Source organism: Protopterus annectens, chromosome 9.part0, assembly GCF_019279795.1.
Source record: "Protopterus annectens isolate FY-2018-M chromosome 9.part0, PAN1.0, whole genome shotgun sequence".
NCBI lineage: Eukaryota > Metazoa > Chordata > Ceratodontiformes > Protopteridae > Protopterus > Protopterus annectens.
The window spans coordinates 827,505,738-827,530,796 of NC_056743.1; the positions used below are offsets into that span (position 1 = coordinate 827,505,738).

The window sequence follows — 25,059 nt, forward strand, 5'->3', positions numbered from 1 at the left end:
TGCAGTGGGCATTTTTTGACACCTCAAAGACCCTTTTCTAGGAATCAACAAGGTGGTCAGAAGATGTGGTTCAGAAAGTCCAGAGTTCTTTCCAGGACACACGGGGAGATAGTTTCCTTAGGGGAAGAGGGGGGAAACTCTAATGGACAACAATGCCCACAAAGCAGAGGATGCCCACAAAACCAGGGGTCCAGAGATTCTTTCTCTGATATACCCTATCAGCACTCCTTAAAGGAGGCCGGATTGTCCCACTCTGGAGGCATTCAGGGGTCACCTATCCCTGCATCAGAGATCCTGGCAAGATATAACAAAAGTTACTTGGGTGCAGAGGATTATTTCCAGAGGTTATATAATTCCCTTTTCCCTCCTTCCCCCAACTGTATGTAAACTTCCCAATGTTCTACTCAGTCAGAGGAAGACAGTAGCACTAGAAATACAAAAGCTGCTTGAAAAAAGTCATCCGAGAGGTCCCACCAGACCAGATAGAACTGAACCTTACTGAAGATTCCTTTTAGATGCCAAAGAAAATGGGTCTGGAGACCAGTTTTGGATCTCAGCACCTTGAACAAGTCAGTTCAACATGCCAAGTTTTGGATCTCAGCACCTTGAACAAGTCAGTTCAACATGCCAAGTTTTGGATGGTCACGCTTCAGTCCATTGAACTCTTCATGGGCAAGAATGTGCTCAATATATCTTCAGTATGCATACTATCAAATAAAATGAACAGACAATTCAAAAGGTATTTACACTTCCAGCTGGGAGCCAGTCACTATCAGTTCAGAGCACTGACCTTTGGCCTCACCACTCCACCCAGGCTGTTCACCAAATGCATGATAGTGGTAGCAGCTTAGTTCAGACGGCAGGGATTCAGAGTGTTTCCATATCTAGATGACTGGCTTATTACTGCCCTGAACAGGCATCTACTAACAAGAGCAAGAGATCAGGTACTTCAGATTTGTTCTCATCTGGGGATAGCCATAAATTATAAAATGTCTCTGCTACAACCATCGCAAACTTGGGAATTCACAGGAGCAGTCTTCAGTACAATATAAGTGACAGCCTCTCTTCCTCTCTCAGGAGTTCAGACTATCAAATTCCAGGCAATGAAAATAATTTGCACTACCAAAATTTCTGCCCGGTTGATCCTTCAAGTCTTGGGGTCAATGTCATCTGCCATAATTTTAGTTCCTCTAGCAAGATTTCATATGAGAATTCTTCAATGGATACTAGACATATTACCACCATATGTCAGCACAAATAAGAATTACTCAGACATGCAAGAGATACCTCTTATGGTGGATTCATTCAGATCAGGTTCTACAACCCGTCTTTTCATTCTCCCTCTACCCAAGGCCATAGTGACGATGGGTACTTCCCAGATTGGGGGGGCACTTCCTGGGGAAAACAGTCCAAGGCACTTGGTCTCCTTAAGAGGCCAATTTGCCTATCAATTTCCTAGAGATGAGAGGATTGCTGTTAGCATTTAAAGCCTTCTAGGATGCTCTCCTTTTAGAAACAATTGATATTCAAGCAGACAGTATGTCAGAAGTTTGATACATTAACAAACAATGAGGAGTTCTTTACCCCTTGTGTCAAGAAGCACTCAGAGTGTGGCAATGTCATCCAACCACTTTCTCATAGCAATGCACAACCCGGGGAAGATGGTGTGATAGCAGAAAAATTGCGTATGCCAATTCTCCTACCTCACAAGTGGTCTCCCAACAAGAAAGTGACAGAAATGATTTTCCGTCAGTGGGGCTAGCCTTGCTGCAATCTTTTTGCCTGTCCCCTAAACAAGAATGCAGCAGCTACTTTGCTCTAATCCCACCTCAGGGGGAATCACCGAGGAGTGCACTACTTCACAATTGGCCCCCCGGTCTACTTTATACTTACCGCCAATTACTCTAATTCAAAAATTTCTGCAGAAAGCTGCCAAGATGAAGAGCAAAGTCCTCCACATTGCACTATACTGGCCTCAAGAGATTTGTATCCCCTTTCTATGGCCTCATTTACTTTACCAACCTTGGATCTGATTCCAGACCTCCTGTCCCACCAGACAGGTATGATTCATCCGGATATCTCAGACGTCAAGCTAACAGAGTGGTTTCTCCAATTCCATTAATAGCCAGACAACCAATGCTCTTTTCCCCCTTTCTTCATATTCTTTTACCTTCCCATAAACCTTCTACAAGAAAACTTTACACAAGTAAATGGGAAAGGTTCATGTCCTGAGCACAACAAAAACACATTGACTCCTTCTCAGCTCTGGTACATAGTATACTTGAATTTTTGGCAATTTTTAATGGGGGGGGGGGGCTAGCTCTTCAGCAGTTAAAGCTCAATTAGCAGTAATATCTAACTTTCATATTGGATTTGAAAATTCTTCTGTGGCCTCTTCTAAACTTTGTAAAGCATTTTTGAGAGGCACCCTCCTGCTGAGACCCCCGAATAAAGATCCTACTCCACCATGGGATTTGAACTTAGTGCTGTAGGCCATAATTCATTCTCCATTTGAACCAGCAGCTAAATGTAATTTTAAGTTCTTGAGCTGAAAAACTATCTTTCTAGTGGCTATTACCCTTGCTAGAAGAATTTCAGAACTTCAAGCATTATTATCTAAACCTCCCTACTTGATCTTTCATAAGGATAGAGTCACATTACATACAATGCTTCTTTCCTTCCTAAGGTGATATCAAAATACAGTATCAATCAGTCCATTAATTTACCAGTATTCTTTCATAAATTTGCAAACAAAGGGAAAATATGTTGCATTTATTGGAAGTTCACAAACAGTTACATTTTTACTTGCATAGGTCAAAAGAAATTAGGAAGACAGATCAATTATTTGTGTCCTTTGCAGATTTGAAATTGGGCAAACCTTTAGCCAGATGGCTGACGTATTGTATTTCATTTATGTATAGTAGGTTGGATCTAACCATGAAAAAATCTCTAAGAGCCCACTCAACTAGGTCCATGGCAACTTCTTCAGTGTTTCTATCTACAGCTTCCATGGACGATATATATGCAGCTGCAACTTGGGCAAACCCTTGTACCTTTGTCACTCATTACAAACTGGATCTGGTCTTGAGGGGAAGAGCAGCATTTGGGTCAGCTGTGTCCAGGAATATCCTTCCTTAGACTCCACCTGGGTTTTTAGGTAGCTGGGGACTCTCCCAACAGATGAGAACAGAATGAAAATTGACATAATCAGATAAAGAAGTTGTGTGCTGAGAACGTTCCATCTGTGTTGTCCATTTTCAGTCTTCCTGCCCACCAACCCCCTAACCCTTATCACAACAATCTTCAGGTAGAATGAGATACTATAAGGACACCACTGTCCTTAATGTTGACTTCCAGATATAGTTTCGTTTGTAGAAAATATATTTTAGCACGTCCTATTTTGAATAAATTAGCAAACAAGATCTGGGATATGTAAGGGGAGGTGCTCAAGAGCTTTATGGTTGACACGAGCTTTAGTAATGGCCGAGTCGTATCTGAGGATCGGATCCGAACCCAACAGTTGAGGAAGAATGAAAATGGACACCACCAATAGAATATTATGCTAAGTGCATAACTTCTTTTTTCAGTTTGTTCACATGCTACAACATCAAAAGTAAAATTGATGCATGCTTATGAATAGTTCTGCTAATTAGAAAGTCAAATGAATTTTCAAATGTTTGTAACTATTTAAGGACATACAAAATACTGATAGTGAAATAAGAGTACATGCTATACATAAAAGTAAAATTCATTGAAGTACAAAGGCCAATACATAGTCCAACTGTTTAATGTGAAGCACATTTTATTTTTCTATGTGACATACTACATTATACTATTGGAATGATTGCTTTTATATGAGTTTAAACTCATAAGCTGTACTTCATATCGTTTATTTGAAAGGTAGAAATTAGCTGTTTAATTGGCAGTGGCTTAAAGATACCTAAAATGTGGTTCAGTTTTTAGATTTCCATGACTTCACAGTGCCATAATCTTTAATGTAACATGCTTTTGCAGTCTTCTTTGTTTTACATCAAGTACGAGTAAAACTACTCTATTGAGTCTCTTCCTTGTATCATAAGGTAGTGAGTATTATTACACTGCATATTTTATTCTCTTTTTGTTTTTGTTCATTTTGAGAAGGAATAAAGTATATACAAATGCCTTGGAGACGTTAAATTGTACTGTTTACTACGCAGTGTCATGAACTCTGAGTTGGCTTACAAAGTCTTTTACAGTGTAAAACTAAAAGTGAAATAGGAATAAACTTTGTAGTAAAAATATTACAAATATAAATTTGCATACAGATTATTTTAAAAGTGTTTTTGTGAAGGGTTTTCTCCCCATGCCCCTTCTTGCACACGGTTCCAACTCCACATGCCTGACAATTTAACATACCAACTGAGGTCGCACTGCGTTGTGAAAAGTGAGTCATTTACTTACATACAGACTTTTTTCTTTACTCAAAAGTATTGCAGCTGTAGTGTTAGTATATTTAGTTGAAAGAGGATGCTAGAAGAAAGAAGTAATATTTCTCTCATGGTAGAAATCAGGGCACATTGCTTCATGAAATAGATGATTGGGTTCAGCAAGAATGCCTGCAGAAGGGCTGGTTCACTGTATATCCATAGATATAGAGAGGTTTTAAACTTACCTGGGACATGAGGAAAATTTTCCATCAGCTAATTCAGGTTCCTTTATGTATACTGATTTGATGGGCCCAAAAAGTAAGTTACATTTGTTTCTGTCTCAGCATTATGCAAGACAACAACAGTATACATACTAGCACACTAGTCAAAGGAAGTAACTTCTGCATTTTTGTTGTTATTGAAAATGTAACTTCATTTTTCCTAGTTTTGTCATTTATCATTGTTCCTGATTTTTAACAATTTTTTTCCACCATTATGTCTAGAGAATAATGCGCCAATTTGTTATTCTCCACACAGAGGGTGTTCTCATGTTGGGATTCTTAAAGCCATGGAGGAAATTGGAATTCCTGTAGATCTTGTGGGAGGTACTTCAATTGGATCATTTATTGGAGCACTTTATGCAGAAGAGCGGAGCGCTGTTAGAACTAAACAGAGAGCTAGAGAGTGGGCAAAGGTAACAAACAGTGCTTGAGTTTCTGATGATTAATCTTCATGTTAAGCTTTACTTTTGAATGTTGCTTAGCCACATGATCTGTGCCATCTAACAGTACCTTCATTTCCTGTGTTCTTCAGGCAATGAACTCTGTATTTAAAACAGTGCTGGATCTGACTTATCCAATTACCTCTATGTTTTCTGGATCAGCTTTTAATGCAAGCATTTCAAAAGTCTTTCAGGATAAACGGATTGAGGTAAGATGGTTTGTTACTGAAATGTACTTTTTACCCAGCCTTTTGATTTTAAATAGTGCAGTTCTACACTTAAAAATATGTTACAAATGACAGATTTTGCATTAGTATGCATTTTCTGAAGGATATGAGGTCAGAAAGTAAAATATAAACATAACTTCAGGACATCCATGTTAGTTTATTGAATGTTAACTCACTGAGTTACAGTTGGTCAGGTACAACGTCACTGTAGATGCGTGTTAGTTTATTGAATGTTAACCCACTGAGTTGCAGTTGGTCAGGTACAACATCACTGTAGATGCGTGTTAGTTTATTGAATGTTAATTCACTGAGTTGCAGTTGGTCAGGTACGTCACTGTAGATGCATGTTAGTTTATTAAATGTTAACTCACTGAGTTACAGGTGGTCAGGTACAACGTCAGTGTAGACGCATGTTAGTTTATTGAATGTTATCTCACTGAGTTATAGGTGGTCAGGTACAATGTCACTATAGCTCCATGTTAGTTTATTGAATGTTAACTCACTGAGTTACAGGTGGTCAGGTACAACGTCACTGTAGATGCATGTTAGTTTATTGAATGTTAACTCACTGAGTTACAGGTGGTCAGGTACAACGTCACTATAGATCCATCTTAGTTTATTGACTGTTAACTCACTGAGTTACAGGTGGTCAGGTACAACGTCACTGTAGATGCATGTTAGTTTATTGAATGTTAACTCACTGAGTTACAGGTGATCAGGTACAACGTCACTGTAGATGATAATGGTACTGAAGTATGTAGTATGACAGCTTCAGTTTAAAATCAGCACTAGAGCAAGCTAGAAAACTTGAATCCTTCCATGTGCTAGCAAAATAAGCAAGCCACACAAGCTGTTTTTGTATTGGGACAGGGTGGGGAGTTACCTTGCAAACCACCAATTCCAACACTCAGGTTCATTCAGCAAAATGCATTTATTATATAGAAGATAATCCACAATAGGCTCATAAACTGTTGCATACCTTTTCTGCATGAAACTCAGGCTTCTTCAGTGAAAAAACATTTCCAAGAAAATGCGCAAACTTAAGTTATGAAATCAGAACATTTTATTAGTGTAAGATGGCTTTTCCCAAAGAAAGAGACAGAGAGAGAGCATATTTTTAAATGCAAGTCTGTAAGCACACATTAACTGTCCTTACATTTATAAGATATTAATGCTTTTCCTATTGTACAAAGAAAATGTTTTATGATCATAAAGAAATCTTGTATAAAAGAAATACAGTTGTAAAATCCAATAGCAAATTCAGATTATTTTAACGTCCATCTACTAACTGCTGTTGATGTCTGGTGGTAAAAAATAATGAAGCATAGATATTCATTTAAGCCTGATAGGAATTAATATCTCATAAAGCTACTTACATCTGTTGACAACAAGATTTACAAATGTTCATTTATACCTTGTAAAAATAAGGCTTCTAAGCTGATATCCAAAATTATTCTTTTCCTGAGCTAGCATATTTTGGCAGCCTGTTTTATTTGGACCAAAATAAAATAAACTAGTTTGTCCAGTTCACTAAACAAGAAACATGTTGTAGGTTGTTTTTTAAACACCTTTATTGAATTATCACTTATGGCATAGGCAAACTTGCATTTATAGAAAAGTAATCAAACTATATGAACAAGTTCACATTCACAAACATCATATATGTTATGTATCATATAATCTAAGCAACATTGCATAAATTATTCAATTCCTATCTTCTCTTAAACCTCATTTCTGTCCCAAATCATTTTTCTGCATGTATTGTTCCCACAATATCCATTTTCTCTGTAATATACTTCTGCACTTTTCTAAAGATCCCACTTCCTGTTCCTTTTTTCTCTGTTGCAGTATTCACTACTTCAAGTATATTTGGTATAGGTTTTGATTTCAATTTTCCAGTAATTCTTTTTTGGCAGCCTCCAGAATTAAACTTAACAAGGCCTTACTATTTCAAGGCAATTCAGATCCTGTATCCCAGCTTAAAAAAAAAATAATTTCCTTAAGTTGCAGTCATTTGCTCGCACAGTATTCCTGGCAGGGTACTCTGTATGGAATTTTTAGCCTGCCAACTCATTATACTCCTAAAACATTTGTCCCCAGTTACTGCTATCTTTCCCATCGCACCTCCAACATTTGCCATCTACCTGAGGAAAAATTCTTTGGAGTTTGCTTGGGGTATAAACACTTCCAGGCCGAAATTCTAAATCTAGATTTTGTTGCATATTTGGGAGCCATGCATATTGTCCAACCATTGTTTCTTTGTGAACTGCATTTCTAATCTCACTTACCAATCTTTCCTGTCCTATTCTGATTGATGTATAGTTATCATGCAATATTTTATATGCCCTACTAATTATCACTTTTTTAACAGCAGCTTCTGTTCTAGATTCAATTAAAAACTCAACCAATGCAGGTCTTTCATTTAGGATTCCCCCATTCCTTTCTCTTAAGCTATGCACTGATATCATTCAATGTTAGGGAAGACAATCACTAGCCTGCAGTCCAAATGTCTTCTTGGCATCTTCCCATTCTGTTATTTTTCTTACTTTGTTTACTCCCAGTACCTTGTTTCCTCTGCCATTTTGCTCCAGTAAATTTCAACCCCCTCTCTTCCATTCTCTGTACCCGTAATTGCAGTCACCCCTGTCAGCAGAATCTCCTTTCTCTATTCCTGTGCTGTCTTAGCTCTTGGTATACTTTTTGCTACTTTATGAATGTAATATTCTGTATGACTGGTATTATTCTCCTTAAGGATCTGTGTCTCAAATCCCATTCTTTCCTTATTTTTTGAATTAATGTCACTTCATCATTATCTCATTCCACTTTGAATTGTAGCTCTCCACTTGTGTTCTGTATAAGAATCTTACCTGTGTAGCTGTAAAATATCCCTTCAAATCAGGTAACCCTGAACCTCCTTGATATATTTGGAGGATCAGCTTATTTAACGTGACTCTTGCCCTCTTCTCATGCCAAACAAAATCTTTCAAAACTTTATTAATTACTGTCCACAACTTTTCCTCGGGTTGATAAATGCTTGACCTGTGTATAAAACTAAAGGAGCTAAAACATTTTACTGCTTGTGTCTTGCTATCTGTATCCATAGGGAAGAACTTCCAGTTCCTCAGTTTTTGTATTTTCTTTTTAGTCTCCTCCCACTTATCCTTAACTGCGATAACCAGATCCCTTTTAATCCATACTCCTAAATACTTCATTTTGTCATGTCCCCATAAATTCTGCTTTTTGCTAGACTATTTATTTAATATTTGTTTACTGGGAAAGATCGACTGGGACAGAGCCCATTTTCAGTGGAGGCCCAGGGAGAAAAGCTCCAGAGGCATGTCTTTGGAATGTAATAGGAAACTCACATGAATGCAGGGATGACATGCAGACTCCACAAAGAAGGCACCCCAGCTGAGAATCGAACTGGAGAACCTCTGGAACTATCTCAGAATGTTCCACAACACTGAGATATCCTTTTCTGGTTACATCACGTACAAAATAATATCATCTGCAGATAAAGCCTACTTTTTAAAACACCATACCAATTAAATCTTTGAATTTCTGATTACCTTATTTCCTTCACCAGTGGCTCTAAGTAGAACACAAATGACAAAGGGGAAAGAGGACATTTGGTTCCTCATTTCAGACCCATCTTATTGGAGGGGAACCCTCCCTTTTTGATATTTGCTTCTGATCTTTCATGTATCCTTCTAATTAACCTTATTACTGTATCAGGAAATGCAAATGCTTCTATTGCCCTATTCATAAAATCCCAGCTTACTCTGTTGAATTCTTTCAGTGCATCAAGACCCACTAGTAGTAGTATTTTCTTGCATTCTGCTTCCCTCTGGAGTATCATTGTTCTGTTAATATTGTCACATGTTTGCCCCCCCCCCCCCCCCCATGAAACCATATAGGTCCACATCTTGCAATTTTGTTGTCATTCTTTTAGCCATTATAGACATAAACACTTTATAATCATGGTTTGAAACTGAAGTGGTCTTATATGAAGCTAGATGAGATGGGTGTTTACTGTCTTTAGTTATTACAGCCACCACAGTTTTTCTCCCAGGATGCTGGTGCCGTCCCTTCTTTTAAAATACCATTGAACAAAACCTACCAGTTCATTATCACTTTCTTCCCTCCTAGCATCCAAATTTCCACTGGAATACCATCTATTCCTGCACACATTCCACAGATTGGTTATATATCACCAGGTTTAGCTCATCTCCTCCTATCTTAACTGTTAGCTGTTGAGCCTCATCTGCCTCTAACCTTAGCATATTTAAGTCTTCCATAAATATTTCCATTTGTGTTTCTTGATTTCCCTACTTCTCTGCTTTAGACAGATTTTGATAACATTTCTGAAATATCTGTAATACCTCTACAGGATCTGTGGTTAGATTTTCTTGTCATAAGTAGGCTGTTCAAGTATGGCAACAACCCATTCTACTTTCTATTGCCCAAGTCATTTGTGCTGTTGAGTTATTATCAAAAAAAAAAAGCAATCTTTCTAAACTCATGCATGTTATCCAGGTACTCCCTTATTTTCTTAAAAACGTGTCAAGGTAATCCCCATTCCTTGCCAGTAGCCCCTTATTACTAGAAGTCTGCCATTGTTATCTTTTTCTTCCTCTTCTTTCACTACTGGAGCTCCTGTAGCAGTTAGTATAAGTATCTTTTCCTTTGTCCCTGATGTTCTGCAAAATATCCATCCTGAAATCCTTTCTTTATAAAAAAAAAAACACATGTTCAGTTTTTTCCAAATGTGTATCTTATAGCATAGCTATTTGCACTCTGCATTTCTTAATATAATTATTATTTCATTTTTGTGTATACATTTTTGTTGTCATCATCATTGGAACCAATGTTACATTTTACAAGATGTTTTGTGTTAATAAAAACCCTCAAACAAATGAAAAAAGAAAAGATAAAAAAACACCCACCATAACTTTTTAACTTAATACAAACACACGACTATGTACATATTCAGATAATGACATTTAATCCTCCTAATAGGAACATTTGTGTTAAATAGACCATTTCTAGCACATGCCCTGATTAACCTGAAATTGAGGTTATTCATGCTAAGATGCATGCTGTTGCCTGTGCTAATTCTTGCACTAATTAGTCTCTGTTCTTTTTTATTATTATTTTTATCCCCCCTCCCATGTGAAAACTACTTGTATGCTTTCAGAAATCAATAACTTTTAGCATTGTAGAAGTCATTGTTGTCTTTTATTGCCCTATTATCAGCTTGCCTGTATAAAAAATAAGAGAAAAAAGGAAAATGTAGTCCTCTGCTGCAGCCTGAAGATAATCTGAAACATTTATTACTAAAGAAAACATTTTCATTATATTCAGTGTTCTCATACTTGTTTCCACTTCAAATTTATTAGATCGAGCCAGTGGTCTTAATCCAGATATTCACCTGTGTAAAAATGGGAGAAACATATCAGCTCTACAGATAATGCAATCTGCATATCTTTACACCCCATTCCCCACATGAACAACCTAAGATTACAGCCTATGATTTAAACACACTTTTGTCTAGCTTTTCTTCTTTTTGCACTGTACTGCTTATATTTTTCAGTACCGATCAAGAAGAAAGAAAAGAGAAGAAAAAAGGCATCTATTTACTTTAATAACTTTGACATATAAGAACAGCTAAAAATACTTTACTGTAAAATATGCAATTTATATTGTGAAAATTTTCATAGAAATACTATTAAATGAATGCTCCACTTTCTCCTACAGTTTAACTCCGCTTTTAGGTTGCTTTTCTTCCTACAGTACGAATCCAGTACTATGTAGGTACCTGAAACCTGCTTGTACTTTATAAAACTTTCATTTCCTCACTTTGGTATCAAAGGAAGGGGGGGGGGGTAAGACAACTCACTTGTTTTAAGCATAACTTCTTACATGAGTTGCAGAGGAATTTGTCTGCACTTGCATGACATACCACAAACACAGAGAAATCTGTAGTCAGGGGCTCAAGCTGCTGTAAACAAGACAGAGAGGTGTATAATTGCTTTCCATTGTCTTTATTGCAGAGAAGAAGAGAACTTACAATGATTCACAACTGCGTCTAATATAGCCGTGCCTTTCAGAGCAAAACAGAGCAGTTAAATCAGTCAATGGTTCAAAAGCAGTTGTCACCTCTTTTTTGACAGATTTACATAAGCAACATCACAGTATTAAAATGCTAAACTTTAAATGTTTGTTGTTTATACTATTACACATTTTAAAATGACTTGAATGTAGTATCAAAGATGTCTAACATTTAGAGAAAAAGTCAGACTATTGTTTTTTGTAATTTTTGCAAAGTATCGGCACATTTACCAAAGTGTAGGAGGAGGGGCTGTTAATTCATCTTGAACTACAAAAAGATACTTTGAACAAAGGCCTGCAATTTCACAACTGTTTTGGTTGCAGCTGTATAATTCCTTAGTATACTGTAAAACAAGCCCTGAGATGCACACAAATGAGGGCCATTCAAGAAATAAAGGAAGAGTCCTGTTACAGAGAGTATATAAGATGACCCTGAATGACACTAATCCCATTATTTTTATTTATTTATTTTTATTTCGCATTTGTTAACCGGGTTGGTCCAGCTGGGTAAGAATTTACCCTTTTTCAGTGGAGACCCAAGGGGAAAAGCCCCAAACAGACATACAAATACATACAAATAGAGACAAATTAACAATATTAAAGAGCAAAACAATCTTATGGATACAATGGATAAGAAGAACATAATATAATCAATGGAATAGTACATAGCTGTATATACACAAAGTGTAGTAATAGGTTGTATTACTTCCTTATTTCTAGCATGACTTGAAATGGATTATAGGAAAGAGGCTTGAAGAAAAATAAGATGATGTTGATATTTCACGCCGTATTGACAGCCATTTTGCAGAAAACAAAATTCTATAAAAAGCAGAGTGATTTTAAAATATTAAAATAACTCCGAAAGTAGAGAGAGGGTGAAAACAGTTTTTTTGGCTGTAAGGTGGAGTTTTCCTTTAACAAAATAAATTGTTTTACTTAGTTGCCTTTTTCCTTCTTCCTCCCCTTCCGTCAGAGTCCTTCCAAGATTAATTACATTAAGTGAGGCAAATGCTTTTTAGTTCCTCACAGGTTTAACTAAATGAATGAAAGCCCAGTCTTTCCACTTATTCCTATACAGCAGTGTTTCAAAAAAGCAATGGATGCTTTGCAATCTCACCTTTATTCACTAATTTCTGTGTTACTGGTATTTTTCCTGTTCATCTCCATCTCCCAATTCCAGATTCTGGTTCAGTACCATGGTACTCATGATTCTTCTGGTCAACTCCTATTCTTTTTGTCTCTCAAGCATTTCCCTTTGGAACAATGGAAAAAGTTTCACCATGTGCTTTATTATCAAAATAATGAGAAGCAGTGACTCCTTCTGCTTGAGGGCTCATTTTTTGTTGGACAAACTTTTGCATTTCCACCTTAGCCTGTTCTCCATGAAAAAATTACTTTGATCCTTTAGGAAAAAATATTCTGAAGACAGCTTGATACAGCAGCTTGAATCTCACACCTGCCTCTTTGTGTTCCCTGATTACTGGAATACATTTGTCTCTCTTCTGCCTTGTGTACAGTGAATAATCATTTTCCATGAACACTCTGCTGTCTCCAACTTTTAATGCTTTGCTCTTTTGTCACATTATTATCAGGGTCAACTTTTTCTGCTGGTGGGTTTGCATTTTTGCTAATAAAGATGTCATTCCATATCACTGTTGCAGGATTCTTTGCATAAGGGATCTCCTGCCAAGGATAGCCCAGCATCCAGACAGATTTTGTAGGCACCATACATCACATGTATGCTCCCCTTGTAAGGCATAGGGTATAAAGGTGATGTACGGACACAATCAAAACTTATTTGCTGCCAGTCTGAATGTCATTGATGAACATTAACCTGAGCACTTTTTTCTTGTGCTGGTTACCAAGCTGTCTTCAGATAGGTGCATCATTGGTGTTACTTCTGTAGCTTTTTTTTTTATTGTATTGTACTTCCGTCCATGTCATTCAAGAGGGGAAAATGTCAGTGTGGGAGGCAGATTACCTGTAAAGACCATTGTGACTATTGTTTTTTTTTTTTGTTTAGGTGCTTCATACAACCATGTGCAGTGCTCAATCTGTCAAGCTTTTGTCCCAAAGACCCTTCATAGTTGCTTATCTTCCTTATCCATGTACGTTGAAAACCAATGACTTAAGCTGTTGGCACAGGGTGCTACTGCGGAATCCTCCCATCTTGAGGGTCAGCCATCTGCTAAAAAGAAGGCCTAAAAACCTAGGCCTGATCGGGTTTGCTGTCCATCCTCCCCTGAATATCTCTCTAGAAGCTAGTGAAGACTCTGAAGACTGTCCAGTGCTTGCTCAGATTACCTCTGCCTCAACCCCATCGGAGGCCAGCATGGATCCGAATTCTCACAGCCTTCAGAGGCTTTTCCATTGTCATTTCCAGATGTTGAGGGGGAACCTCAGCTGATTATTTCCGAGGGCCCGAGGGGGATTCCTCAGATTTTAGTAAAGAAAGAGGTTCCAACTATGGTTTTAAAATCTCACCAAGGGTCTGAACTAACAAGAGTCTTTTGGGTGGACGTCTGGCTCGACAAGAAACAAAAAACTAAACACATTACCCCATTTGTTAAAGACCCCCAATGTGAATGGCAAGATTTTGCTCAGCGTCTATTTAGTGCTTTAATGGCTTTGAAGCCTCCTCAAGGGGTGTCTCTCCCTACTTCTGTCTGGTCTTCTACCCCTTAAAAAGAGGCCTAGAGAAATAGATTCCTCACACGAAGACTTGGACTTGGGGAGGAATCCCTAGCTTACTTCTGTCAAATTCCTTCCCCTGTAGACTATGGTTCTGAGGAAGAAGATTCTTTAAGCTTGTACTCCCCTTGGAAGAATTATCCTTTGGGGATACTATTGCTCGTATGGTAGAGTACTTCACTTCAGTTGGGATTGCTCCCAGGTCCCTGACATTCAAAAAAGATACTATGAGCTTTTACAGATGGGGTCTGCTAAACTATCTGCTGTTCCTCCAGTTTTGTCAGCCCTTTTGGCATCTTTTCTGCTGCCTCTATGGCTGCTGATGCTCAACCCCAGCTTGTAAGAAACCTGACAGGTTCTACAAGGGGCCTCAGGATTGCAAATTTTTGTGTACGTGCCCTTTTGCTGACCATTTAGTGGTTTCTGTTTCCTCTGACAAGCCTTTTAAGCTGTTGCCATCTGTTACGCTACTTCCCTCAAATAAGGATAGCTGAGCTGTAGAGAGGCTGGGTAAAAAGGTTTATACTTCTGCCATCTTGTCTTTTAGGGCTATTAATTACCAAACCCACATGACCACGTATATTTTGGCCCTTCTTTCTCAGGTAGCTTCTGTGGTCTCTGACCTTCATGATTCTGATGGGAAGGCTTCAGCTCTATCCATCCTTGGATCTTTCCAGGATGCCCGTCACGCCATAAAATGTAGCTATGATGCTGCTGATGCCTTTTCCAGGGCTGCAGCGTTTGGTTTTGTGATGAGGAGTTATTCTTGGATATGTCTACAAGCTTTACTTGATGATATTAAACCAAACATTGGAAGCTGTTTTATTTATTTATTTATAGTTTGTTAACTGGGAAAGTCCATTGGGACATAGTGAGCCCTTTTTCAATGGAGGCCTGGAGAGAAAAGCTCCATGTACACACATAAAAAAAATATCAGCAGTTAATACAATTATTAATATAAAAAATTGTAGTGGTAACAGTAACTGAGTTATTACACATTTTTACACAATATAACAGATTTATTGCACATTTTAAACAATATAAAAACAGGAGTGTAAGGGCGTCTTAGATTTTTAAGGAGCGAGAGAGAGAAAATTTTAAGGGGAAGTTGTAGGAGACAGAGCAGGAAAAGAACAGAGAGGATAGCTAGAAATTTTGAGATGCTGTCTTTAATTGCAATGTGGCTATAGAAGGAGTTTAGGAAGGGTGGGAGCAGGAGCACTCCCAGGTAGAAGAGAGATGAGAGCAGAGTAGGGTCTTGAAGGCAGGAAGATTTTGGGTGGTCCGAATATGGGGAGGAAGTGAATTCCATTTTTGTGCTAGTGAGAAGGATAATAGACATTGGCCATGTGTACATAAAGGTTTATACAGTTCAAGAAGGTTCTGTTTATTGGACCTGACAGATCATTCAGGAAGTTGCATGGTAAGGATGGAGGAGAGGGAATGTAAGAGGGAAGGACTGAAAATGAGTTTATGGGTAGTAGTGAGTTGAATGAAAGAGAGATGGATGGGGAGCTGTAACCAGTTCTTGAGTGTAATGAGTCGCAGTGGTGAGAGGAAGATTTGGAGCTTGTAGCAAACTTAAAGATTTGATTGTAGCAGGATGCCGGTTTAGCTCTGAGAGTGGCTTGAAGGTTGTTGACAATAGGTTCCCCATACAAGAGAGAGAGGAGGAGGTAAGTGGTGGCGAGGGTAAGCCTAGTTGGGGAGGTTAGGTAGCAGTTATGGCGGTAGAGCATGCCGAGTTTCTGGTGAGTTTTTTTGATGTTAGTTTGAAAGTGAATGTCAACCTTTAGAAGTTCATCACTAAGGACTCCAAGAAGCTTGGTGTGGGGGACTACTTCAGTAGGGGGTTTTATTTATTGTGAAGTTCTTAGATGGGGTAAAGATCATAATTTTGGTTTTGGTTGCATTAAGGGCTAGATGGTTATTTAGCATCCAGGTCTCAGTGCTACTAAAGGCTGCCTGAGTTACTTGCATGAGTTTAGGGATGGATTCAGCAGAGCAGATGATAGTAGAGTCATCTGTGTATTGGATGACTTTAGCATTTAGGATGCAATGATGGAAGTCATTACTGAAGATATTGAATAATAAAGGGCCTAGGATAGAACCTTGGGGCATGCCAGTGAGGGTGTCAAGGTAGGAAGAGGTACAGCTGTCCCATTTAATGGCCTGTTGTCTGTTTGAGAGGTAACTGGAAAAACAATTGATAGTCGGAGAGGTTAAGGTTTGAGAGCTTTGACAATAGTAAGGTATGGGAAATAGTATCAAAGGCTTTGGATAGATCTAAGAAGAGGGAGGATAAAACATTACCTGAGTCTCGGGCATGGTTGATAATGTCAAAGAATGATAAGAGGGCTGTGGAGGCACTGTGGTGGGGTCCGAAACGTGTTGTGTAGGGGTCAGGAGGTTATTGTCTAAAAAGAAGGATAGAAGTTGTGGGTGAATACATTTTTCAAGTATTTTTGTGATAGGGGAGAGGGTGGCTAAGGGGCGGAAATTGGGGATATCAGTTTTGTTGGCTCCTATGTGTAGGGGAATGATGCAGGTTTTTTCCAAAGGAGGGGTACATAAGATTCTTGGATGGAGCAGTTAATGAGAATACAGATGGTGGGGGGGCTATGCCATCAGCAGCTAACTTTAGATAGTTTGATGGTATGTTGTCGGGGGCATTAGAGCATGGTTTTAATTTATTGAGAAGTTTTTTTACAGTGCAAATAAACTGAAACTACTTAAACAAATAAATTCACCACTGTGTGTACATAGCTCAAATAAAAACAGGAATCAGATTTTTAGCACTTTTATTCCTTTACTATCAGAACTTCTTCAGAAATATTTCATTTAAAAATCAGACCATTTAAATACAGTCAAACTAATGACATCACAATGTAATTCAGACTTTGAACAAATAATTAAAGCAACATTACATCAAACCATAAAAAGTGCATGAAAACCTTCTAAATAAGAAAAAAAATATGTAGTATATTACATCAGTGTAAAAATATAAAAATAACATTTATATCAATCAATATAAAGAATAATGTCTTATATATATTTATATTTCAATAAACTTTTAATGGAAATGGTTTTGTTCAAACCTGGACTCACATCAGCCCTAAGAAAAACTTGCCATTTTAACTCTAACATTTCCAGATAATTATTACTTGAATCAACAAACCTATTAGTATCCACCTGTTCCAAAACTAAAAAATAAAACTTATGAAAACATTCACAACTTAAACTGTGTCTTGCCAAAGCGTTATTAGGTTAATTAAATCAGTAGTCCCTAAAATAATATCACCACTATTTTTAGCATCATTCAGCAGTTCCAAAAAAAAAAAAATGCCAAGAGTCTCTCAAAACGTGGGACTCAAGGTGCTTGCAGTCAAAGTCCACAAAAACAACTAATGATTCAGTCTTAGGCCCCCTTGCTGTCACTATGGGCCTTAACGGGTGGGTCTTTATAATTCTTGTGGACTTTTGGAATTCCAAAGATTGCCGGAATTCATGGATTGTCCACTCTCAAATATCAGTAAATATCTTGAATGATGTCACTTGGCTTAACGTATCACTCAACACCATGTCCAGTTTGTAATAAGCAAGTGTTGTTTAATTTCTAGACACCAATCTGTAACTCTTGGTGCCGTATAAAATGTCCATCATTTGCCTGGCATAAATTCAATAGTCCATTATAACTATTACACCCTCCTCCCCATTGGGTTTCATCACCCTCACCGACATATTGTTACTCAGATGATTAACAGCGTTTCTTTCACCTTGAGTTAAGTTGTTCCCCACTCATCCTTGTGGTACCCACAATCTTTCTAAATTGTTCTTCACACAAACGCTCATACAATGAAGTCAGAAAATTGGAGGGTGGAATAAAGGTGCTCTTCCTCCGAAAAACTTTGTTACTGACATTGACATTTTTATCTTTGAAATGTATTCTCAAATTTAACTGACAAATATACATTTTTATCTGTAAACACAACTGAGGTATGTCCATCATAAAATTAGGAACAAAAGGGAACCCTTTCACAAACAGAGTACATATCATCATTTAACACTAAACTACTCAGCTTGTACACTTTGAACTGAGACAGTACCTTTCTGTTATTATGTGGTCCTCCTTGAGTGCCTCCACTTGAATAATGCACTCTTAGTACCCTTTTCTGCCTTTCCTTCTTGTTGATCTCATTACTGGCTGCCCAGGGCTGTTGGCAGAGCTCGTTTCCATCTGGTAGGCATTGTAACTGTTTCCATAGTCCTCCTCACACCTCTCCATTCTGGGCAAGGCTAAAAAATTATTTTCGGTGTTGTGGGCATTCACATTCAATGATTCTCGACCAGTCTGTAACTGAACTGCTTACTGCCGTTTCAGTGTTTCGTTGTGTGCTTTAATCAAGCTGAAATCTTTAATTTAGGCCTAGTATGAGCTTACCACCTACCAAGGTATGGTCATTTGCCCTATTACCCAATCAGCTATCCAAATTACTCTTAAAGATGAGTAAGCTGACATATTTTCTTATTCTGTAAGGAAGTACATTCCATAATAAAACTGTTTTGCAGCGAAAAGACCATTTCAACTTTCTAACATAACAGAAAACATCAACAAATCCTTTGTTATGAATATCAGCAGCATGATTTGTAACAATTCCCAGGTAAGCACTTAACCGTTTTTTGTGCATGCCCAACTACCAGATCAGCCCTTACCAGTTTATAATTTGTTGAGACAAGGAACATGCTGTCTTGCTTACTTCTATTGTCTGGTTTGTAAAATACCTCTGTATTATATCCAGCCTTTTTATCTGGTTCCTGTTATAAGAACAAACAGCCACATAAATCACAATTCCTAAATGTGAGGTCTAACCACTGTTTTATAACTTGTTTGTCCTTAATAGCTGTATAATATTTCCTTACAACAGCCCTTACGTTTGCCACAAATGTTAATTTACTGTTCATTACTTCATTGCTCTGTTTCCTTATCTTAGTCCTAATTGGTGCATGATCTGATATAGTTACTAAATGTGTTTCAGATCTGCTCCTGTGAAATGTTATGTCTACTTACACTAGCCCAGTTATTGTGCCTTAGAGAAAAATATGTAAATTCTGTTTGCGCTCCTCCAAGTAAGTTCACACATTCATCATATTGATCACTGCTGCAGTAGCCTTAGCTGTATGGGTTATATCCTGCAGAGGATATAACAGCTGGCCAACTTCCAAAGCTTCAGGGCACCTACCACACACCCAAACCGTCAGTCAGCTTGAGCTGACTAACAAGACAGGTTTGGATGCCAGGCACCTTCAGAGCTTTCTTGTCATCAAAACGTACACTCCTCTGAGGCATTCGAACATCAATGGTTAGCTTGTAATGTTCCTTCGTTGGACTGATAAGTTCCCTTTAGGAGAAAAAAAACTTCCATTTTAACAAATTATTTATTTTATAATAATGTTCTCTTTTTGGGAAGATATTTTGATGCTAGGAGTTTGTGTTTTAATTGACTGTCATGAGACTGTGCTGTGCTTTTAAATGAGCGTACTCTTTTTTTTTTTTTTTCTTTTCAGTTTAAAAATCACTTAAAGTAATTGAAAAGGAGAAATTGTTTATCTATAGAGTTTTAAAGCACTTTTGCACTGAGTTTTACTGTGAAAAAGTGACTTTTAAAGACTTTTAAGTTTTACTGGCTCTTGCTGCTTGTTTTCCCCTTGGAAAAGAGGCACCTTTTTGGCATGACTATGGAACAAACTGCCAGTCTGTGGTTGGTTCTTCTTCCAGCTACAGAAAAAAAAAAGTTAAGCAAACAGTCTTTGCAACCACAGCAACCTAGCAGTTTGCCTCAGCCGTAGATGGGTAACTGTGCTGTTGCCATTAGTTGTACGTCAAACTACTTTTACTTTACCCCTTTTCCCTCTTATATAGCACCTGCAGCCACCATGGACTGGGAGTTAGCCACATGCTCTCACTGAGCAAGGAAGAGCCACTCTAATCTGTCCTGGGAGAGGGAACAGGGAAGGCTTCACTGTTTTGTCAGAATGTTGTGCCCATCCTTTGGGAAGCTGCCATTAATAACACTGTTTGCCCCATTTTTCCTGTCAAAAAGAAACAGAAAACTTAACATGTATGTACTCCTCAAATTTCCCTAGACAGGAGTAGTTTACTGAGTGTGGCCCAGGGTTTAATTCAGGCTATTATTCCTTCTTATAAAGTAGTTTCTGGTAAAAGAAACGGGGATAACTCTTTTCCTGAAGAGATTTGCATGTTTCCCCATTTTTCCTGTCAAAAAGAAACAGAAAACTAAACGAATGTATGTACTCCTCCTCAAATTTCCTTAGACAGGAGTAGTTTACTGGATTTGGCTCAGGGTTTAATTCAGGCTATTGATCCTTCTTGTAGATTAGTTTCTGGTAAAAGAAACGGGGATAACTCTTTTCCTGAACAGATTTACATTTCTAAGTCTGGACAGGAAAATGAAGTGAGAGATATAGGGTTTTCTGATTAGATTTCTGATTCAGACTCTGAAGAGGGCTCAGTTTCTTATTCTCCCTGTCAGGGTTTCTTTTTCTTTTAGACTGCTTCTACATTGTGCCAGTGTTCTCATTGGGAGCCACTGAGATTTCTACGTCCATCAGAAAATGCTATGAGCTTATACAAAAGGAATTTCCAGAACCTTCACCCATTGCTCCAGTTCTTGTAGCTTTGGAGGATATGTGTGTTACTGCCTATAATTTTCCAGATAGTCATCCAGCTGCCCCTAAAAAGGCAGATGGAATTTATAAAGTTCCTCAGTCTTTTAAGTTTTTACATAATCTTCCCAAAACCTGACTCGGCAGCTGTAGCTTTACTTGATCCTACTGCTGCTAAATATGTAGTTAATTCAAATCCTACAAACTCTTTCTGATAAGAATGGAAAGATTAATGATAAGTTTGGGAAAAAGTGTGTGCTTCTACAACTTTGATTTTCAGGATTTTGAATTGTCAGGCTTGTATGTTGAAGTTTGTTCTGACTAATCGTGAAAGTATGGGGAATGTTTTGTTTGCAGTTTTTTCTTGTGAGGAAAAATCTTTAAATAAATTAGTTGCATTGTATAAGTCAATGCTTGTTGTTTACAGTGTGTGTACGAGTTAGTTGATACTTCCTCCAGGGCTTTGGCCATTAGTACTGTGTTGAGGAGGTTTGCCTGGCTGCATTCTCAGAACCTCCCATATGATGATGAAAATGAGATTTTAAATTCTCCTTGGGTAGAGATATAGTTTTTGGCCTCTCTGTTGCAGAGGTGATCAAACAGTGTGATGAAAGGGATAAGCTGATACAAGGAATTTCCAAAAAATTTCAGCCCTCCCTTTCTAGATTTTCTAATGGATTATTTAATCTGTCATACAGTTTTGGCATGTATGCAGAACTAACTAACTAAATAAAACAGTCTTGACAAAATGCAGATAAATAGATATTTAAGAAGAAATAGCGGGAGGAGGGACAAAGAATTCTGGAACCTTCCAAAACCAAAGACAGTCCATCAAGTCAGAATGACTGTTAAAGGGACCTTGTCAGACCCACCCCCCTGGCAGCCCAATTTTCCTTCCAGAAAGTCTGAATCTCCACTTTTCTCTTTGGCAACAGATAGTTTCAGACAAATACGTTCTGAAGATCATTTCTCACAGCTATAGATGGCAGTGCAGTGGCAGATCCAGGAATTTGCAGAAGGGAGGGTGCAGTCTTGAAGGTAGATGATGGACATAAGATGGTGAGAGCTAAGGAAGTAGAACACTGAGGGTAGGGTCTGTGAAAAGATCACCTTAAGATAATCTGACAACACTTACGCATCATTGTGGTGTAGTTGTAGTAGTGCAAAGTAGGAAATTCTTGTCCATCACACAGCAAATGTGTAGACCTCTGTTTTTAATAAACACAGTGCTTTGTCATCATTACTGTGTTGCTTTGTCTATATTAAGTGTGACAGTCTACCTCCATATACAGTTATCACCAACTTTTAATATGCTTACAGTATACAAATGGGACATATCCTCTGATTATACATTTAAGCTCACTTTCCTACATTTACAAAAAAATACACCAAATGTGCTGTAATGTCTGAACATTTCTAAATAAAAATGCTATGCATCATAAGACGTTAAGAGAATGCATCTGACCCACCTGATGCATGGGCAATGATAAAATAAGGATAAAGGGCAGTAAAATGTGTCTTCTGCTGCTACACCATGCAGATCTCTACACATTCACATGAAGTCAACATCTGTGTTTAACAATAAACTAGTCCTTCCTTTGACAGATAGCAGTATAGTAAATCAAGGAAATGAAATTACAGCACATATGTGTGAGTGGCAAATTTCAGGACACACCCATACAACATTCAAACACTATTAAATTAATCATTAGCTTTTACTTGCTGCCAATCTTCGTACAATTAACTGTGTATAAACCCATGTAACATTTTTTCCTGGGGTTTTGGGCTGTCCCAGATTAATACCACAAGTATGTGGCATAGCAGTCAGTTTACTCACTTATTACAGAATGGACCACACATTGCTCTCATTGTAAATTCATAAAAATACACAGTATACATCTTTAAAAATATTTTGTGGTTATTTTCAGATGGTATACACTGAATGAGAAATATTAATAAAAAATAACTTTGGGGGAGAACCCTATATTATAAAATGCTCATGCAAGATTTAACGGTTTACCTTCATAACGCCAATCTCACTATGGTTGACCCCGCTTCCGCGAATACCGAAGTGCGAACGTCCCGAATGTCAAATTCCACATATCCGAGCGGCAAAATCTCGCCCCCTTTTTGACCCATGGTAGCACTGGTTTGTAGGTGTGGCATGGCCAGAAATGTCAAAATTCTACAGTTATTCGACTTTTTAAAAGTTTTCGCGGTTCTGGTTTTGTGGAAACGGTTTGACGATGTGGCCGGTCAATCATATGTGATCGATGATATGAAGGTAAACCGATTGAACTCATACTTGCAAATACAACTTGGGTCAATCAGTTAAATAAGTCATTCATTTTCTAACTAACCAGTTTTTGTAACTTGTCCTTTTTGCTATGCTTTGTTCTCTTATGTTACAGAGGGATGAAACAAAAGAAAGTTGAAAGCAATTTTTTCAGCTATGGGGCTATAATACAATTCAGGTAAACTGAACACCATTCCATGTTATAGAGCTCCACTAAAGGAATAAATTCTGAAGTTAAAATGGTTTATAAAATTGCATAAATTCAAGGGATAAAGTTAAAAAATGCAGAGCACTTTTCCCATGGTATATTCAGCAACTGGAAGAGGAAAAAAATAATCTGAATTTCAATCAGTTGTGATAAGCTATGATAAACACTAATTTGTATAGAAAGGGCACAATGATTAGTCTTGCTCTACTTCCATTCAAAAGTATTTTTGGATCTGTGTCAAGATTTTATTTAGTCTGTGTGTAATAGGGTCAATCAATACTAAAGAAGCACATATTACTCAACTGGTGATGTTTTTAGCTGTCCAGTCTGTTTTGTGGGTATGTAGACTGCAAAGAACTTACAATTTGCCTGTGGACAGAAACCAAGTAAAATAGTATTAAACCTAGCAGTTTACACAATATAGTACGCAACTTGTTTACATGTTAGCGGCAGCCTTATCAAACAATGACAGACTAAAATATATTAGATAATTAATATTCAAAAGATATACAAAGTTTATATGCCATAAAACACACGCAAAAATACTATTGCTCTAATGTTGGAGAACAGACTGGATGAAAGTTTTAAAACTAACTGCATGATGTGGAATACACCGTACAATAAAATATCTCACTCACCTACTGAATGGACACACACACGCACACACACACACACACACACACACACACACACACACACACACACACTCTATATTAGAACATCGAAATTTCACAATTTCGAATGTTCTCAAACATGAAGAACAGCAAATTTTTTCCTAGGGAATAAATTTGCTGTTCCGAAACACACACACACACACACAAAACACAAGCACACCAAACAAACAGCAATCCACACACATACACCTAAAATCTTACAGTTAACCCTACACTAAACTGTACAAACACCACTAACTATCCACTTACCTTAACCCAAACCCTAACCCTAAGGTCTGTCACTATCACACACTCACCTGTGCCCTAACCCTAACTCACCTAACCCGCCCTAACCCTCACATCCACACAATCGCACACATACCTAACCTGCGCCCTAACACTAACTCACCTAACCCTCACGTCCACACAATCGCACACATACCTAACCCGAACCCTAACTCACCTAACCTGCGCCCAATCGCACACTTACCTGAACCCGACCCGTAGCTTTCCACCACAGCGCTGAAAATAGCGAAATGACAGAAATGGACAACCAAATTCTTTCCCTAGGAAAAAAATTGGTTTTCTGTCATTTCGCTATTTTTGGCGTTCACTGAATCGGGATCGATATTAGAACATTCAAAATTGTGAAATTTCGATGTTCTAATATAGACCCCCCCCCCCACGCACACACACACACACACACACACACACACACACACCTCTCATCTCACTCACCAACTGAACAGACACGCAAATACACACACACGCGCACACATATTATACTTCTCAACCTCTTTGCTCAAGAAATCTGGACAAAGCCTGACATAATGGTGAGACAAAGGACCAAAAATAAGGACACATTTTAAATATTGCTCTTATAAACTTAGAACATTGATAGAATAACAGGATTTGTGTTAGCATGCATTTTTTGAAGGATACAAAGTCTAAAACTCAAATGCATGTCATTTATTTAGTGACCTTGATCCTTAGATCCTCTAGCGGTTTCTCAAAGAAACACAACTTTTATGAGGAAGAGGCCAAAAATATGAGAGAAAAAAT

At 37.9% G+C, this 25,059-nt stretch overlaps 1 protein-coding gene across 1 annotated transcript in view; it reads left to right on the forward strand.

Annotated features, from left to right (window-relative positions):
- The window catches only part of PNPLA6 (patatin like phospholipase domain containing 6), a 1,368,928-nt gene that overhangs the window by 1,160,480 nt on the left and 183,389 nt on the right, over positions 1–25,059 (forward strand). The window contains exons 27-28 of the mRNA XM_044083495.1: positions 4,944–5,100; positions 5,220–5,336. Of these exons, the coding sequence (XP_043939430.1) occupies positions 4,944–5,100; positions 5,220–5,336 (274 nt within the window). The remainder of the gene's footprint in view (positions 1–4,943; positions 5,101–5,219; positions 5,337–25,059) is intronic.